Below are 15,005 nucleotides of genomic sequence, written 5' to 3'. Positions count from 1 at the left end.
GAGAATTGTGTAGTCTGTCCACGTGGTACAAAATAGAAGCCAAAAAGACAGGTTGCTTCCCAGGACAGCCTCATTCTGACAGCGTGCAATGAACCAATGAGCGCGTTGGAGATGTTTTCTTTTCAGTTTGCGAAGAATGGCTGATGGTATTTCATTGATGTCTAAATGGAAGTAAAGTTTAAAATCCTTGGAGGAAGACTGAGTACTGTCTAACTCTCCCGAATTTAAAGAATTGAATTATTTAATGAGGTAATGAATGGGGTGGCCCTTAAGCTTTCTTTCTAGTCTTATTATTCAGTACAAGGAAGATCTGTGATGCTTATGGAATAAAGGAAAATAGGTTTGTATAAGAAAAAAGAAAAAGTAGGGTAATGAGGCTATTGCAATGTGTTAAAGAAGAGATGAAACTTTAATAAAAGGAATTGGTAATAGAAGTGACAGGAAAATAGAGAATTTTTTAACAATTAAAGGTGGCTCTATATTGGTTTGTCTTTTAAAAAAAAAACTTTTTAACATTTGTTTTTGAAGATAATGGTTATTACCTACCATACTACAAGAGGGAGAGGAGCAAGCGGAGCACACAGATCACAGTCCGATTTCTCGATAACCCAAATTACAACAAGAACATTCGCAGAAAGGATCCCGTTCTCCTCTTACACTGGTGGAAAGAAATAGTCGGAACTATTCTATTTTGTATCATAGCAACAACTTTTATCGTGCGTAGGCTTTTCCATCCTCATCCTCACAGAGTAAGACCTTTTTTAGAATTCCGATGTACCTCAAAGTGTGGGGTAAATAATGTGTGGGGGTGGGGAAGAGGGTACTGCATTTACGTAGGTTTACCATGAAATCATTATTGCCCATCCCTTGCTGTCCACTGACCTACGACCCCTTCGCTCCTCGACCCATTGCAATCTGTCTTGCACCCCTACCGTTTCACTTCCCACTGACCAAGGAAATGCTGTATTTTGTGTTCTCACAATACGCTTATTTTTGCCCACATTGTTTACTTTTTTAATGTTACTTTATAGTTTAAGATAGTCAGCTAACTTCAGTTCAGTTTTGACAGTGATTTTTCTCCCCACCTTACCAGCAAAGGAAGGAATCGGAAACTCAGTGTCAGACTGAAAGTAAATACGATTCTGTAAGTGGAGACGCCAAGGACAGTAGCTGGAATGACATAAAAAATTCCGGATATATATCGCGGTAAGTCTTACCATAAAGTATATGTGTGTGTGGTGCAGCTTCTGGTGGCAACTGTTGGAATCAAAGAAGAAATGACCCCTAAACTAAGATCCTGTTTAACTTTTTTTTAGTGTATTTATTTTGAGAGAGAGAGAGAGAGAAAATGAGAACAAGCGAGGGAGGGGCAGAGAGAGAGGGGAACAGACGACCTGAAGCAGGCTCTGCATTGACAGCACAGAGCCTGATGCGGGGCTCAGACTCACAAACGGTGAGATCATGACCTGAGCCGAAGTCGGACACTTAACCCACTGAGCCACCCAGGTGCCCCTAACTTTTTTTTTTTTAATGCACAAATGTCCAGGTAAGTAAAACATAGATTTAACCCTCAAGTAACTTAAACTTATTCAAAGTGGTATGTACCCTAAGAAAGATAAAAATAGAGTGTTATAGAAGTTCAGAATTTCAGCCGCCAAATTAAGTTCTTACCGGAACTTAACTTAGCTATTGAGGATCTACCACGTACTGGGCTCGTCATTAATAGTACCAAATTGTTATTGTGTTATTAGAGTATGGTATAAATCTCTATATGTTACTTAATCCTCAATTATTTATTTCATCCTTATTCTGTCTAGAATAAGAAATAGAAAAATGGGGGGAATACACCAATAGGTCATTTTTAAAAATAGAAGAGGGAGGTGAGTCACCTGAAAAGTAGGCAATTCAAATAATTTGAAAGTAAAATAAAAGAGAGAATCTGTTAGCATCAGGTATATAGTTTTTTATGCTTTGTGGTACAGGGAATGGTACTGTGGTTCATTTTTCAATTACATGGTTTATTTCTATGTTTTCCCTTTGTTTTGATATCATACTTAACACTTGGTAATATGGAAACAAGGAAGAGATACAGAACCTCACTGTTGAATACCTAGGGTAATGATTTGATGACAGAAAGATTGAAAATTACAGCTAAAATATGTGATACTTTATCTGTGGACCTAATTGATCTACGGTGCATTCATACTGTATTATGACAAATGGAGAATTGACTGTAATCAATTTGTCTTAGCTACAAGTTGCCCAAAGGAGAATTTACTAGGTGACTAAGAAATGGCCTTCTAAGTTTACTAGGTGACTAAGAAATGACTAAGAAGAACCTTCTAATAAAGATGCTAACCAATATGTCAGTGGACAGCAACACCAGCAGGTAGAGAGAGGGAGTGAACTAGGGACCCAACAGCTCTTCATCCGGTAGAGTCCACTACTGAAGCCATTCGTTGTTCATTCAACATTTACTCTAAACAACCGAGCACAGGAAAGTATTCCAGGCTTTGGGAAAAACAAAAGGACTAGTCCTATCCTGAAGGGGCTTAAAATCTATGAGAGAAGATAATACGGGGCAAAACGGAAACATACAAGAAAAAAGCCATGAACTATAAATGACTCAGTCTGGTTGTGATGATTCTGTAAGTGGAGAAGAGGTTGTCATAAACGACCATTTTCATTGGCCAAATGTCATATGGTCACATTTTCATTGAACCTTAGATTGTGAGTAAGGAAGAATTAGGTAAACACAGGGAGGAATGGGGATTAGTGAATAAGCATATATATCTGTAAGGCTGTTGTGAAGAGAATTAGAATAATGTACTCTGAAATTGAATTAGTCTTTATTTTCCTTTAACTTTATTCAATATGGAGAGTACAGCTGATTGTTTTTCAAATACATAAGCTCTATAATAATACCTAATGTTTATTGAATGCCTACTATATTGTAGGCATTATAAAGAACCTGAGCTCTGGGTCCGGTCATGAGTTCAAGACCCAACTTTGTGATTTATCAGTTGGGACCTTAGGCATGATGATACTTACCTTTATAGAGTCTATAGTCTTAAATAAGATGTCTCTCATTTCAGATGATATATTTATTTTCATATGGATGTTTTCTTTAATATAGGGCAAAATTCAATTGGCCCTTCAGAAGTAGGGTATGGATTTCATGGGCTTTGTAGCTGGGGAGATGGATTTGTACCAAAGTGCCTTGACTAGCTATTTTTAGGGATACAGAGTATTGTTCTTCATTCTCTGTGAAGGTAATTGGCCCATGGAGGATTTGGATCAATTGCCTCTCCTCCTTAACTCCATGCTCTAGCCAGCTGAGCCAGCTACTAAATTAATAGGAGTGTGCAAATCATAAAGTAATAAACTTAGCCTTATGAGAGACACTAAAGATAATCTAATCTAATTCAACTACTCCCCATCTGCCTGGAGAACAACTTCATAGCAGGCATGCATGCATTCATTTATTTTTTCATATATTGTTCGATAGATATTTGTTAGATCTTCTGTTTGCCAGGTAAGCTCAGCCTCTGGAAATACAAAGAGAAACAAGAACGCTTCTCTGCATTCAAGGCCGCCACAGTTCAGCGGCAGTGGGGAGAGTGAGCTGAGCACGAATAACTGCAAAATATCGAGATTACGTTTAAGTAGTTCAGAGTACTGTGTGAACAGTGCTGTGAGAACATTAAGACGGGGTGTAGGAAGGCCCTACGGCAATGGCGAGATGAGCAGAATGAAGGAAAAACAAGAGTTTCATTAAGTACAAAGAAGTAGGCCATCTCAGCAGAGCAAATAGCAGAAGCAGAAGTGCCGAAGTTGTGAGACCTCGTGCAGGCTGGCTGGAACACAGCACAGAGCGGTGAGGTCGGGCGCGGAAGGGAGACCAGACTACAGGGTGCAGCCCGGCCTTTAAGTCACAGATGCTGAGTTAGCCGGTGATGAGCACACTGACTCAGGAGGCATCCCAGCCAATTGCAGACATCTTCGGTTCCTAGAAAGATTTCTGGCAAAAAAAAACCCCAAAAAACAAAAAAAAACACTTAAATATAATAGGATTGATTACATTTTTGCCATAAAAATGCACTGACATAGGATTAAACTGTGTTTTTCTCATTGAGTGCAGAATGCTACAGGAGGCAGAAGTTTAGAGAATTGAGGATGGAATATTTTGGTAGGTGATGGAAAGTATCAGACAGGTTAGATCAGTAGTGTGGTTGCTATAAAAACAAGTGATTAACAGGTGATTCCCAACTAAACAGGAGCTTTTTTATTTTTTATACATTTTCTTGGAAAAAATTAGAATGGGTTTGCTTCATTTATATAAACAGAAGAACAAAGAATGCTAATAGTAGAATTTAAACTACACTCTGAGGGCACCTGACTGAGTCAGTGGGTGGACCACGTGACTCTTGATCTTAGGGTCATGAGTTCAAGCCCCACGTTGGGGTTAGCATTTACTCAAATAAATAATTAAAAATTAAAAAAAAAAAAAAACCCTACACTTTCTATTAAAATAAGTTCTACAAGACTTACAGAGTTTAGACACTTTTATACATCATAAAATAAGATTGAACTATTACCTTATTAAAATTTCTTTTTTTTTTTAAAAGATACCTAACAGATTTTGAGCCGGTTCAGTGCCTGGGACGCGGTGGGTTTGGAGTTGTCTTTGAAGCCAGAAATAAAGTTGATGACTGCAATTATGCTATCAAGAGAATCCGTCTCCCCAACAGGTAAGGGAGGGGCACTGATGGTGAACCTGGAGCTAGGACCATATTACTCATCCCACAGGCAATACATCCTTCTTCCTATATTCGATAGATCCTATAGGAAACATAATTTCTGACCTTCTGAATCTTAGCTTCTGAGGGCTACCAGGTAACCAGCTGTCTAAAAGGGGTGATCTAGGGGCACCTGGGTGGCTCAGTCGGTTGAGCATCTGACTTCGGCTCAGGTCATGATCTCACAGTTCGTGAGTTCGAGCCCTGCATCGGGCTCTGTGCTGACAGCTCAGAGCCTGGAGTCTGCTTCTGATTCTGTGTCTCCCTCTCTCTCTGCCCCTCCCCTGCTCATGCTCTGCCTCTCTCCCTGTCTCAAAAAAAAATAAATAAAACATTAAAATAAAAAAATTTTAAAAAAATTAATAAAAGGGGTGATCTATTTATTTTTTTAATGTTTATTTTGAGAGAGAGAGAGCATGAGCAAGGGAGAGGAAGAGAGAGAGGGAGAGAAAGAGAAAGGATCCCAAGCAGGCTTCACACCTTCAGCACAGAGACCAGTGTGGGTCTCGATCCCCCAAACTGTGAGATAATGGCCTGAACCAAAACCAAGAGTTGGACATTCAATCAGCTGAGCCACCCAGACGCCCTGGGGTGATCTATTGAGATTGCTTTGTCTCTACTTAGAAAATCTGCCCTTGTTTTCGATTCTTAACCACTCAGGGCTTTCCCACAGTGAATTATGATGACTATAGACTTTACTACATAGCACCATTTAGAAATAATCTATTTATTGTGGGAAATAGAGAAAGTATTAAAACTCATCTGTGTCTTTTCTCCCCAGAAATATTATTACCATTTTAGGGTGTTTCCTTTTGATTTTTTTGTCTGATCACAAATTTACTTTCTTAGTAGCATAGTTACCAGTACAGTACAGTTTTATCTGTTGTTTCCTTCATTTAATTCTTGGTGTTTTACATGTTATTAAGAGTATTTTATTAAAATGCTAAAATACACTAAAAGTATCTTATGGCTGGATGATAGTCCAACTGATACATGTGAAATATTTTAACTGTTCCTTTTTTTGTTTTTTTTTTAAACATTTGTGTTTCAAATTTATTGCAGTTAAAAATAGCTTTGCAGTGTTCATCTTTATTTATTTATTTGTCTTTTAAAAAAAATTTTTTTTCCAACGTTTATTTATTTTTGGGACAGAGAAAGAGCATGAACAGGGGAGGGGCAGAGAGAGAGGGAGACACAGAATCGGAAACAGGCTCCAGGCTCAGAGCCATCAGCCCAGAGCCTGATGCGGGGCTCGAACTCACGGACCGCAATTGTGACCTGGCTGAAGTCGGATGCTTAACCGACTGCACCACCCAGGCGCCCCTATTTATTTGTCTTTTTAAATGTTTATTTATTTTTTTTTAAATTTTTTTTTCAACGTTTATTTATTTTTGGGATAGAGAGAGACAGAGCATGAACGGGGGAGGGGCAGAGAGAGAGGGAGACACAGAATCCAAAGCAGGCTCCAGGCTCCGAGCTGTCAGCACAGAGCCCGACATAGGGCTTGAACTCACGAACTGCGAGATCATGACCTGAGCCGAAGCTGGACGCTTAACCGACTGAGCCACCCAGGTGCCCCATGTTCATCCTTAATATAAATGTTTTACCACATCTGCTTCCTTAGGATAGATTCCTCGAAGTAGGATTTCTGACTCAGAACAGTGTCATGCTTAAGATGATTGCCCTTGAGTAATGCCTTCTTTTCCATCTATTTTAGCATGCTCCTATTGGTTCTTGATTAAATGTGCACTGATTGCTCAGTGTCATTGTAACTGGTAGTTAAACATTCTGTCCAACAGATAGGGACACAGGACTGGATGGATTTGTGTACTGTGTGACTAATTCTTCTCTTTGATATATAATTTTTGAGTAGTTTGCATATTCATATGTGTAAGTTACCACATAGGATATGAAATTAAGCAAAACTTCTGTCCCTGAGAACCAATAACTCTTTGAAGCTTTTGTGTACATACAAAATAATTTTGTGTATATACAGATAATTACAATACAAGGAAGACTGTTACCTGGTGGCCTAGATTAGTAAATAGCTTCCCATGACAAAAGTGCAGATGTAGCTGAAATCAAGGAAGGCCAGCTTTATGGAGGTGGTGACATCTGGGCTGGGTGTTCAAGAGTAGCCTGTCTCTCAGTAGACGGATGTGTGAGGGAGGGATGTCTCACTACACAGATGGCCCGAGAAGGGCTCTAGGGAAAGCACTTGGAGGTGGCACAGAGAACAGTGAGCATTCTGGCGTGGGTGGAGTGAAGGGTAAGGATGGGGGAGTGTGGAGGAGATGTAAGATGTGGGTTTCAGGACCCTATATGCCAAGCAAGGGGGGTTAGACTTTGTTTCGTAGTCAGTTGGGTCTTTGAGTAGAGAGGTGACGCGATCAAAGTGGAGGTGGCTCTGGAGGTGGTACGTATAAGTGGCTGAGATGAGGAAAGGGTCAGAGATAAATGTTTGTTAGGTTCTAGGTTTGGGTGTTTTGGGTTTTTGTTTTTTTTTTTTTGTAAGCTTAGTCCTAAGATGTGGAACATTTGTGCGCAGTAGTGGGGACGGGTGAGAAACGAGTGAGTGTAATGAATTGAAAAGGAAGAGCTGATAGGACTTGGTAACTGAAGGTGGGGACCTAGAAGTTGAAGAATTCAAAAATGTAGCAGGATTCTCAGATTGGGAGAGTAGGACAACAACAGCCAAGCACAGAGGGCAGAGTGGGAGTGGCCATCCATCTCCTGGGGAGGGAGGAGGACGTCACTTGCATTCATTATGTTGTTTCAGGTGATAGTGGGATCCCTAGATTTGTGAGATTAGATCCATCAGAAAAGCCGTCACAGCAGAAAATCGAATCCAGATGCTTTTCTTTTTAAAAAATTTTTTTACGCTTGTATTTATTTATTTTGAGAGAGACAGAGACAGCGTGAGCTGGGGAGGGGGAGAGAGAGAGGGAGAGGGAGAATCCCAAGCAGGAGAAGCCCATGCGCTGTCAGCACAGAGCCTGATGCGGAGCTTGAACTCCCAAACCTTGAGATCATGACCTGAGCCAAGATAAGAGTCAGACACTTAACCAACTGAGCCATCCAGGCGACCCAGCAGACGCTTTTCTAACACACTTCATTGCCTGTGATATTCAGTATGTGAGACTTGCCTCAAACAAACATGCTAATACAGGTTTTTTGCATCATAATATGTGCTGTGCCAATTATGTATGTACCAGTGTGTTTGTTCTCCATCCTCCTGAGCTGCCATTCTGAGCTCCCTTTTCTGAATACTTAACACCTATTCCTCTTTTTATTGATTTAACAAACATTAAACATTAATCTTTAACGGTCTGTAGTCATTCATTTTTAGTCATCCAAGAGACAATAGATATGTCTGTAACATTTATTTTTAGAAGAAAAAACCTAAAAACATGTATTTTTAAAATTTTTTTTAATGTTTATTTATTTTTGAGAGACAAAGACAGGGCATGAGCAGGGGTAGGGCCAGAGAGAGAGGGAGACACAGAATCTGAAGCTGGGTCCAGCCTCCAAGCTCTGAGCTGTCAGCGCAGAGCCCGATGTGGGGCTTGAACTCACGAACTGTGAGATCATGACCTGAGATGAAGTCCGACACTTAACCGACTGAGCCACCCAGGTGCCCGTAAAATACGTGTATTTTTTAAAATACAAAACCTACCACGTGGATTTTTAGAATTGTGCCACTAGGCTAACTCATTTCTTTCTTTCTTTCTTTTTCTTTTTCTTTTTTTTTTTAAGAGAAAGAGTGCATGAATGGGGTAGAGGGGCAGAGAGAGAGACACAGAGAGAGAGCATCTTAAGCAGCCTCCGTGCTGAGCATGGAGCTCAATCCCATGACCCTGGGATTGTGACCTGAGCCGAAATAAAAAGTCAGACTTTTAACTGACGAGCTACACAGGAGCCCCTAACTCCTCTGTTTCTAGTTTTACATTCAAGCGAGATTTTTATTTTCTTATTTTTTTACTATTAGATATGATTACTTTTTCAGATAAGAGCAACCTTCAGTGTTGTCTTTTTTCTATATTTCAGGGAATTGGCTCGGGAAAAGGTAATGCGAGAAGTTAAAGCCTTAGCCAAGCTTGACCATCCAGGAATTGTGAGATATTTCAATGCTTGGTTGGAGGCACCACCAGAGAAGTGGCAAGAAAAAATGGATGAAATCTGGCTGAAAGATGAAAGGTAACTTGGTTAGACATAGACTTAAAAGCTAGTACTTCCTTTTAGGCTAGTTTTTCCTTCTGTGAACAAAATATCATTTCTGTAACTAGAGATGTGTCTTGTTTGTTTGTTTTAGGAAAAACTGCTGTTCTCTGTCATGTTTTAGAACGTTCTCTAGCCACTTGTTAATTGAAAAGTTTATTTTTTAGAACCTGAATTTTTGAAATTCTTTGTAGATAGGGCTCTACACGTTGTAAATCACTGAGGGATTTATGGTGGCTTTTCTCATCAAGAGAGATTGTCTGCTTTTGTCTCCAGTTTTTTTTTAATTTTAGATGTTTAGTTTCTCAGTAGTTAACAAGTCACAACTCTTTTTCGAAGTAGGTTATACATATTTGCAGCTAAAAATACTTAAACTTACTGAAGGTAATTCCTATATCTTGGGAAAGAAGGCTCTTGTAAAGAGGATTAAATGAGAACGAAGAAGAGGCAGGCTGCAGACAGACTGTTTACCAAATAGCTGGGATTAAATCCCAGCCGACGTGTGCCAAACGCAGCCCCAGATCCACATGAAGCCATTTGTTCAGGTGGCACTTGTTATAGACGCAGTCAGTAGCCAAACCATGGAAGGACCCAGTGAGGTGGTCCTCAGCTCAAGGCCCTGGGAGCTGCTGCCCCAGTGTGGACGAGGGATTCAGAATCACGGCCGCCGAGGAATCCTGTCTTTGGTGGGCCCTCAGTGCCTTGTGTTTTGCATAAAGGCCTTGGCTGCTCTGGCACAACAGATAATGGCTTCGAGTATAAAATGAAGCTTTCCAATTTAAATTTCTTAGAAGAAATGGATGGAATATGACCTTTCTTTGTCACATACAGCATGTTTTTATTTAATCTGTGTGTTGTTTGTCATTTGGTAACTGGCTTTCTTACAGACGAAGCTTTTAGAATAAAGAGTATAGTTCACGTAATTTAATCAGCACATACTCCCTCTCTTCCCTTTGTATCTCTCCCACTTGTAGCACAGACTGGCCACTCAGCTCTCCTAGTCCAGTGGATGGACCATCCGTTAAAATATGCAGAATGGACCCTTTCTCTACAAAGGAACATATTGAGATCATAGCTCCTTCTTCACAAAGGAGGTCTTTTTCAGTAGGGATTTCCTGTGGCCTGACAAGTTCATCTGAGAGCCAGTTCTCTCCACTGGAATTATCAGGAACGAACCACGGAGATACCAGTGAATCAGTGGATGCAGCCTACAACCTCCAGGACAGTTGCCTTACAGAGTGTGATATGGAAGACGGTACCATGGACGGCAATGAGGAGGGGCACTCCTTTGAACTTTGTCCTTCTGAAGCTTCTCTTTATGGAAGGTCAAGGGAGCGAACATCCTCTTCTATAGTGTTTGAAGATTCTGGCTGCGATAATGCATCCAGGAAAGAAGAGCACAAAACTGACCGCCTGCATATTGGCAACCATTGTGCTAATAAACTGACTCCTTTCAAGCATTCCAGTAGCAAATCTTCTTCCGAACCTACCTTCTCTATTTCTCCTCCAAGACCGACCACTTTGAGTTTAGATCTCACTAAAAACACTGCAGAAAAGCTCCAGCCCAGTTCACCGAAGGTATATCTTTACATTCAGATGCAGCTGTGCAGAAAGGAAAACCTCAAAGACTGGATGAACAGTCGGTGCACCATAGAGGAGAGAGAGAGGAGCGTGTGTCTGCACATCTTCCTGCAGATCGCAGAGGCGGTAGAGTTTCTGCACAGTAAAGGGCTCATGCACAGGGACCTCAAGGTCTGTATTCGGGGAACACCGCCCAGGGGTTTCAGTCTGACGTTCTGTGATTGAGAGCAGTTCTTTCTTTCGATATTTGTCGGTCTCTAACTGAAGTGCCCTCGGGCAAAGGAGAGTAAAGGCATCAGAGAAGGGAGCAGAGGTCAGGGGAAATAGCCTGAAGGAACCTCTGCAAAAAGAAGTCCTGTGTTTTGAAAACTTCGGGCAGAGCATACCCTGTCCTCTATAATGTGCTTGTGTTCATTTTACAGTAAAAAGTATTCCCGGTCCTCCTGATGAAAAGGACCAATCCACCCTGAGCAGATATACCCTGTTTTTCCTATGGCTTTGGGTAACCCTGACATAAGTTCCAGAGGGCCCCAGAGTAGCATGGTGAAAGGACCCACGAAGGAAGGGGAGACATAGGTTCCGCATTAGCCATTTGGGGAAGGGTGTGAGAAGCTGGATGGGGAAAGAAAGCAAATAGCCACATGATTGTTTCTAGCTCTAAAACTTTTGATTCTATTCTTGGTATATACGGTATTGAATATTGTGGCAATATGATATGCTAAATTATATAAGATTCTTGCTAAAATACTCAATATTTCTTCAACGTGTGTCTCTGAAATAAGTATATGGAACTTTTACCTGGCTAATTTCGGCCGTATTCCATGCGTTCATAGCGATCATCAGCACATGTGTAGGGAATATGTAAATACTCTCCTGATGACGAAGTAGCTGAAATTATTGATTGCAGGCATTTTCAGTTTCGTTGCACGTGACCACACACTTTTGTTTCAGGCACCAAAGTAGCTACTTGGACAAGTTATTTTCTTCTCAAATCACCAGTAGTTTTTTTAATCCTTGAATATGTTTTAAGAGTTTGGAATAACAGGGATAAGAGTTAGGAATAGTTCCTCTTTTCCAAAGTAATCCTTATTGAGGTATATATAATCACTGTGCTTCAGTGATTTTTAGGGTGGGCCCACACTGATGAGCAGGAGTTATTTTGCACTGTAGGGAAAGTTCAGAGATGATTTCTTTCGGTTGAAAGGGAGAAGACAACTTCCAGGAAGCCAGATCCCCTTAACCAAAGGGTGCTGGCTATTTGAATACGGTAAACGTTTATCATCTGGTGGGAAACACATTCTTCTTGTACTTCGCACTTACTATACACACAAGATGCCAAGTTGAAAGGCAATGTAATTATGTTTTCACTGATGATGTATCCGTCTGCCAATTTTATAATGTTAATGAGGTATTAGTGAATATTTGTTTAATGCCACAGTGTTGTCTAAAGGTTTCTTCTGCGTTTGTCTATCCACCAAAAAAAGTTCCAATTTCCCCTTAGTTTTTCTAGAAATCAAAAAGTCTGTTCCTTTGTGAAGACCTACTGTTTTTAAAGACTTCCAGTGTGCCAGAAAAATTACTCCCACAATTTTTATTCCCCGTGTAAAAGGGTCTGCGTTCTGTTCATTCTGACCCAAGGCTCTGAGCCATGTTAAACCTTGGCGGCCCTTCCACTCCCCAGCTTTTGTTCCTTGCCCAGTTTTTGTCATTGGTGCTCCCCTTCCCCCAGTTCTCCAGGCTTCTAGTCTCTTCTCTCTAGCTGGGGCTTCACACTGGGCTTTTCACAGTTCCTCAGGTATACTGTGTCCTCATAGAACCTGGTATTTCTCCTTTAAATTCTCATCACACTTGTATTATTTATCCTTTGGTTTCCATGTCTGTTTTGTTCACTTGTTAGTTCCTTAGTACAATGTCTGGCACATTCTGTATGCTCATACCATTTTATTTTTAATATTCTTTTGTTTATGGGAAAAAAGCATTTGTACCGATTTAACCAAAAAGGAAATGTATTGGCCATATAACTGAACTATCCAAGGTTCAGGTAAAGCTTGATCTAGGATCAAGAGATGTATAGCCGGAACCTGGCCCTACCCCATCGCCATTTCGTGTTTCCATTTTCAGGCATGGTCTCCCTTCACGGTCTCAGGATAGGTATCAGCAGTTCTCAGGGCTTCATGTTGTAAGTCTTTGAGGGTCGTTGCATAGGGCATGGGAACAAAAGTATCTCTTTCCCCCAATATTCATCAGAATCCTGGGTTTCTTTCTAATTGATAAGCCAAGGACACATATCCACCCCTAACCCAGTCTCCTAGCCAGGGGATGGAACCATGCTGACTGGCTTATATAACCTCTGGGGTAGTAGCCTCAGGACAACTTCCACACGAACCACGGGGGTTGCTGCACACTTGGGAAGAAGGGAGTTCCCCAAGGCAAGTCAGGATATTTCTGGTGGAAGCACAGGGGGAGATGCTGGAAGACCAAAAAAAAAAAAAAAAAAAGTCCGTTACAGTGTTTAGTAAATAACAACTGACCCCAGAAAAGAAGCAGGGAGGGAGAAAGATGAAACCTAAGGCAGCACAGTCTATTGTTGTCTCTCACATGGAGTCATTTGGGGGAGAGCAGGATGCCATTACTGTAGACTTTGGGTTTTGTGCAATAACCTACTGCTTCGGAGTCGAAACTGTAGAAGCGTATTTTGCAGTTTAGGAGTAAAGTGTTATTTAGCAGTATTGGAGGCCCAGTGACATTCAATGTCATGAGCTAAATGACTTCCTTTCTCCTTATTTCAAGGGCTACGACAGTGTTTATGTTAGCCAGGGTTAGCATAGGTGCTGAAGGAACGATGATGTATTTCACGCGGGCAGTTGGAGGAACCCACAAGAAATCTGGTTGGATATATCCCACAAATAGTTGTATGTGAGGGTTTAGAACTCAGGACAGTGGTCTGGGAATATATGGGAGCCTAGGGTATTAGAAGAGGCAGCACAAGGTAGTAGTGAAGAGCTCTTATTCTCCTTGGTAGCCTACTTCCCCCTCTCAGACACAAACCCAAAGGTCAGTCTGTTTTATTCATTCATCAAATAGAAGTGATGAGCTACCATAGGGCAATGATTGTCCTGAATGCTGGCCATGTGGCAGTGAACCAGAAGTCTTTTTCTAATTTTTTTTTTTAACGTTTATTTATTTTTGAGACAGAGAGAGACAGAGCATGAATGGGGGAGGGTCAGAGAGAGGGAGACACAGAATCCGAAACAGGCTCCAGGCTCTGAGCTGTCAGCACAGAGCCCGACGTGGGGCTCGAACTCACGGACCGTGAGATCATGACCCGAGCCGAAGTCGGCCGCTTAACCGACTGAGCCACCCAGGCGCCCCCAAAAGTCTTTTTCTTAGGGAAACTTGAACTTGAATTTCCTGGGTTTGAATCCCTGATCCACCACTTGCTAGATGGGTAACCTTGGGCAATTTACTGAATTGTTCTGGGCCTCAGTTTTCATATCTGTAAAATGGGGGTCTAAAAGGACTAATACGGTTGTAAGTATTACATGAGTTAATAGTGGTAGACTGCTTTATTTTTTTTTTAATTTTTGTTTATTTTTGAGAGAGAGAGAGAAAGCATGAGCCGGGTGGGTGGGCAGAGAGAGGGGGGACAGAGGACCCAAAGCAGGCTCCGGACAGCAGAGAGCACTGTGCTGAGAGCAGAGAGCCCAGTGCGGGGCTCAAACTCACAAACTGTGAGATCATGACCTGAGCTGAAGTCGGACACTTAACTGAATGAGCCACCCAGGCACCCCAGTAGTGATGAACTGCTTTAGAACTGGTGCATTACCAGTGTTATGTATGCCTTTGCTGTTATTATTACTGTTAACTATCATGGCTTAAGTCATAAACATAAAAAGCCTGCCCAAGGAGAGTCCAGAATACTGAGATTGAGGACTGGGTCCTGGAGAATGTGAATCTCTCAGAGTTTAAATAGATGGTCAATCAATACTAGCTCCCTTTGTCACCCCTCCCTTTTCCTTACTCAACATTGGATGATTGCTTTTATTTTTATATTAGTCCATTTTAAAGAGAAACATGTTTGAGACTATCTAGTTTCTTGTATATATCTTCTACAGTCATTTAAATAATTCTCTTCACTTCTCTTCTTCTCCATATACACCCACCATGCCTTTGTCTGTCTTATTTTTTCCAGCCTTCCAACATATTCTTTACAGTGGACGATGTGGTCAAGGTCGGGGACTTTGGACTAGTGACTGCAATGGACCAGGACGAGGAAGAGCAGATGGTTCTGACCCCAATGCCAGCGTGTGCCAGACACACAGGACAAGTAGGGACCAAACTGTATATGAGCCCAGAGCAGGCAAGTTTTTTGTTTTCTTTCCGAATTGAAAATGGATTTTCAGTTAG

At 41.2% G+C, this 15,005-nt stretch overlaps 1 protein-coding gene across 1 annotated transcript in view; it reads left to right on the top strand.

Moving 5' to 3' along the window:
- The window catches only part of EIF2AK3 (eukaryotic translation initiation factor 2 alpha kinase 3), a 70,040-nt gene that overhangs the window by 40,259 nt on the left and 14,776 nt on the right, over nt 1–15,005 (top strand). Inside the window, 6 exon segments of the mRNA XM_043603945.1 lie at nt 529–749; nt 1,094–1,206; nt 4,629–4,751; nt 8,847–8,996; nt 9,992–10,769; nt 14,791–14,958. Of these exon segments, the coding sequence (XP_043459880.1) occupies nt 529–749; nt 1,094–1,206; nt 4,629–4,751; nt 8,847–8,996; nt 9,992–10,769; nt 14,791–14,958 (1,553 nt within the window).

The sequence above is a fragment of the Prionailurus bengalensis genome, chromosome A3 (assembly GCF_016509475.1).
Source record: "Prionailurus bengalensis isolate Pbe53 chromosome A3, Fcat_Pben_1.1_paternal_pri, whole genome shotgun sequence".
NCBI lineage: Eukaryota > Metazoa > Chordata > Mammalia > Carnivora > Felidae > Prionailurus > Prionailurus bengalensis.
Note: the sequence above shows the minus strand (reverse complement) of the source record. Positions and strands in the feature narration are given on the sequence as shown.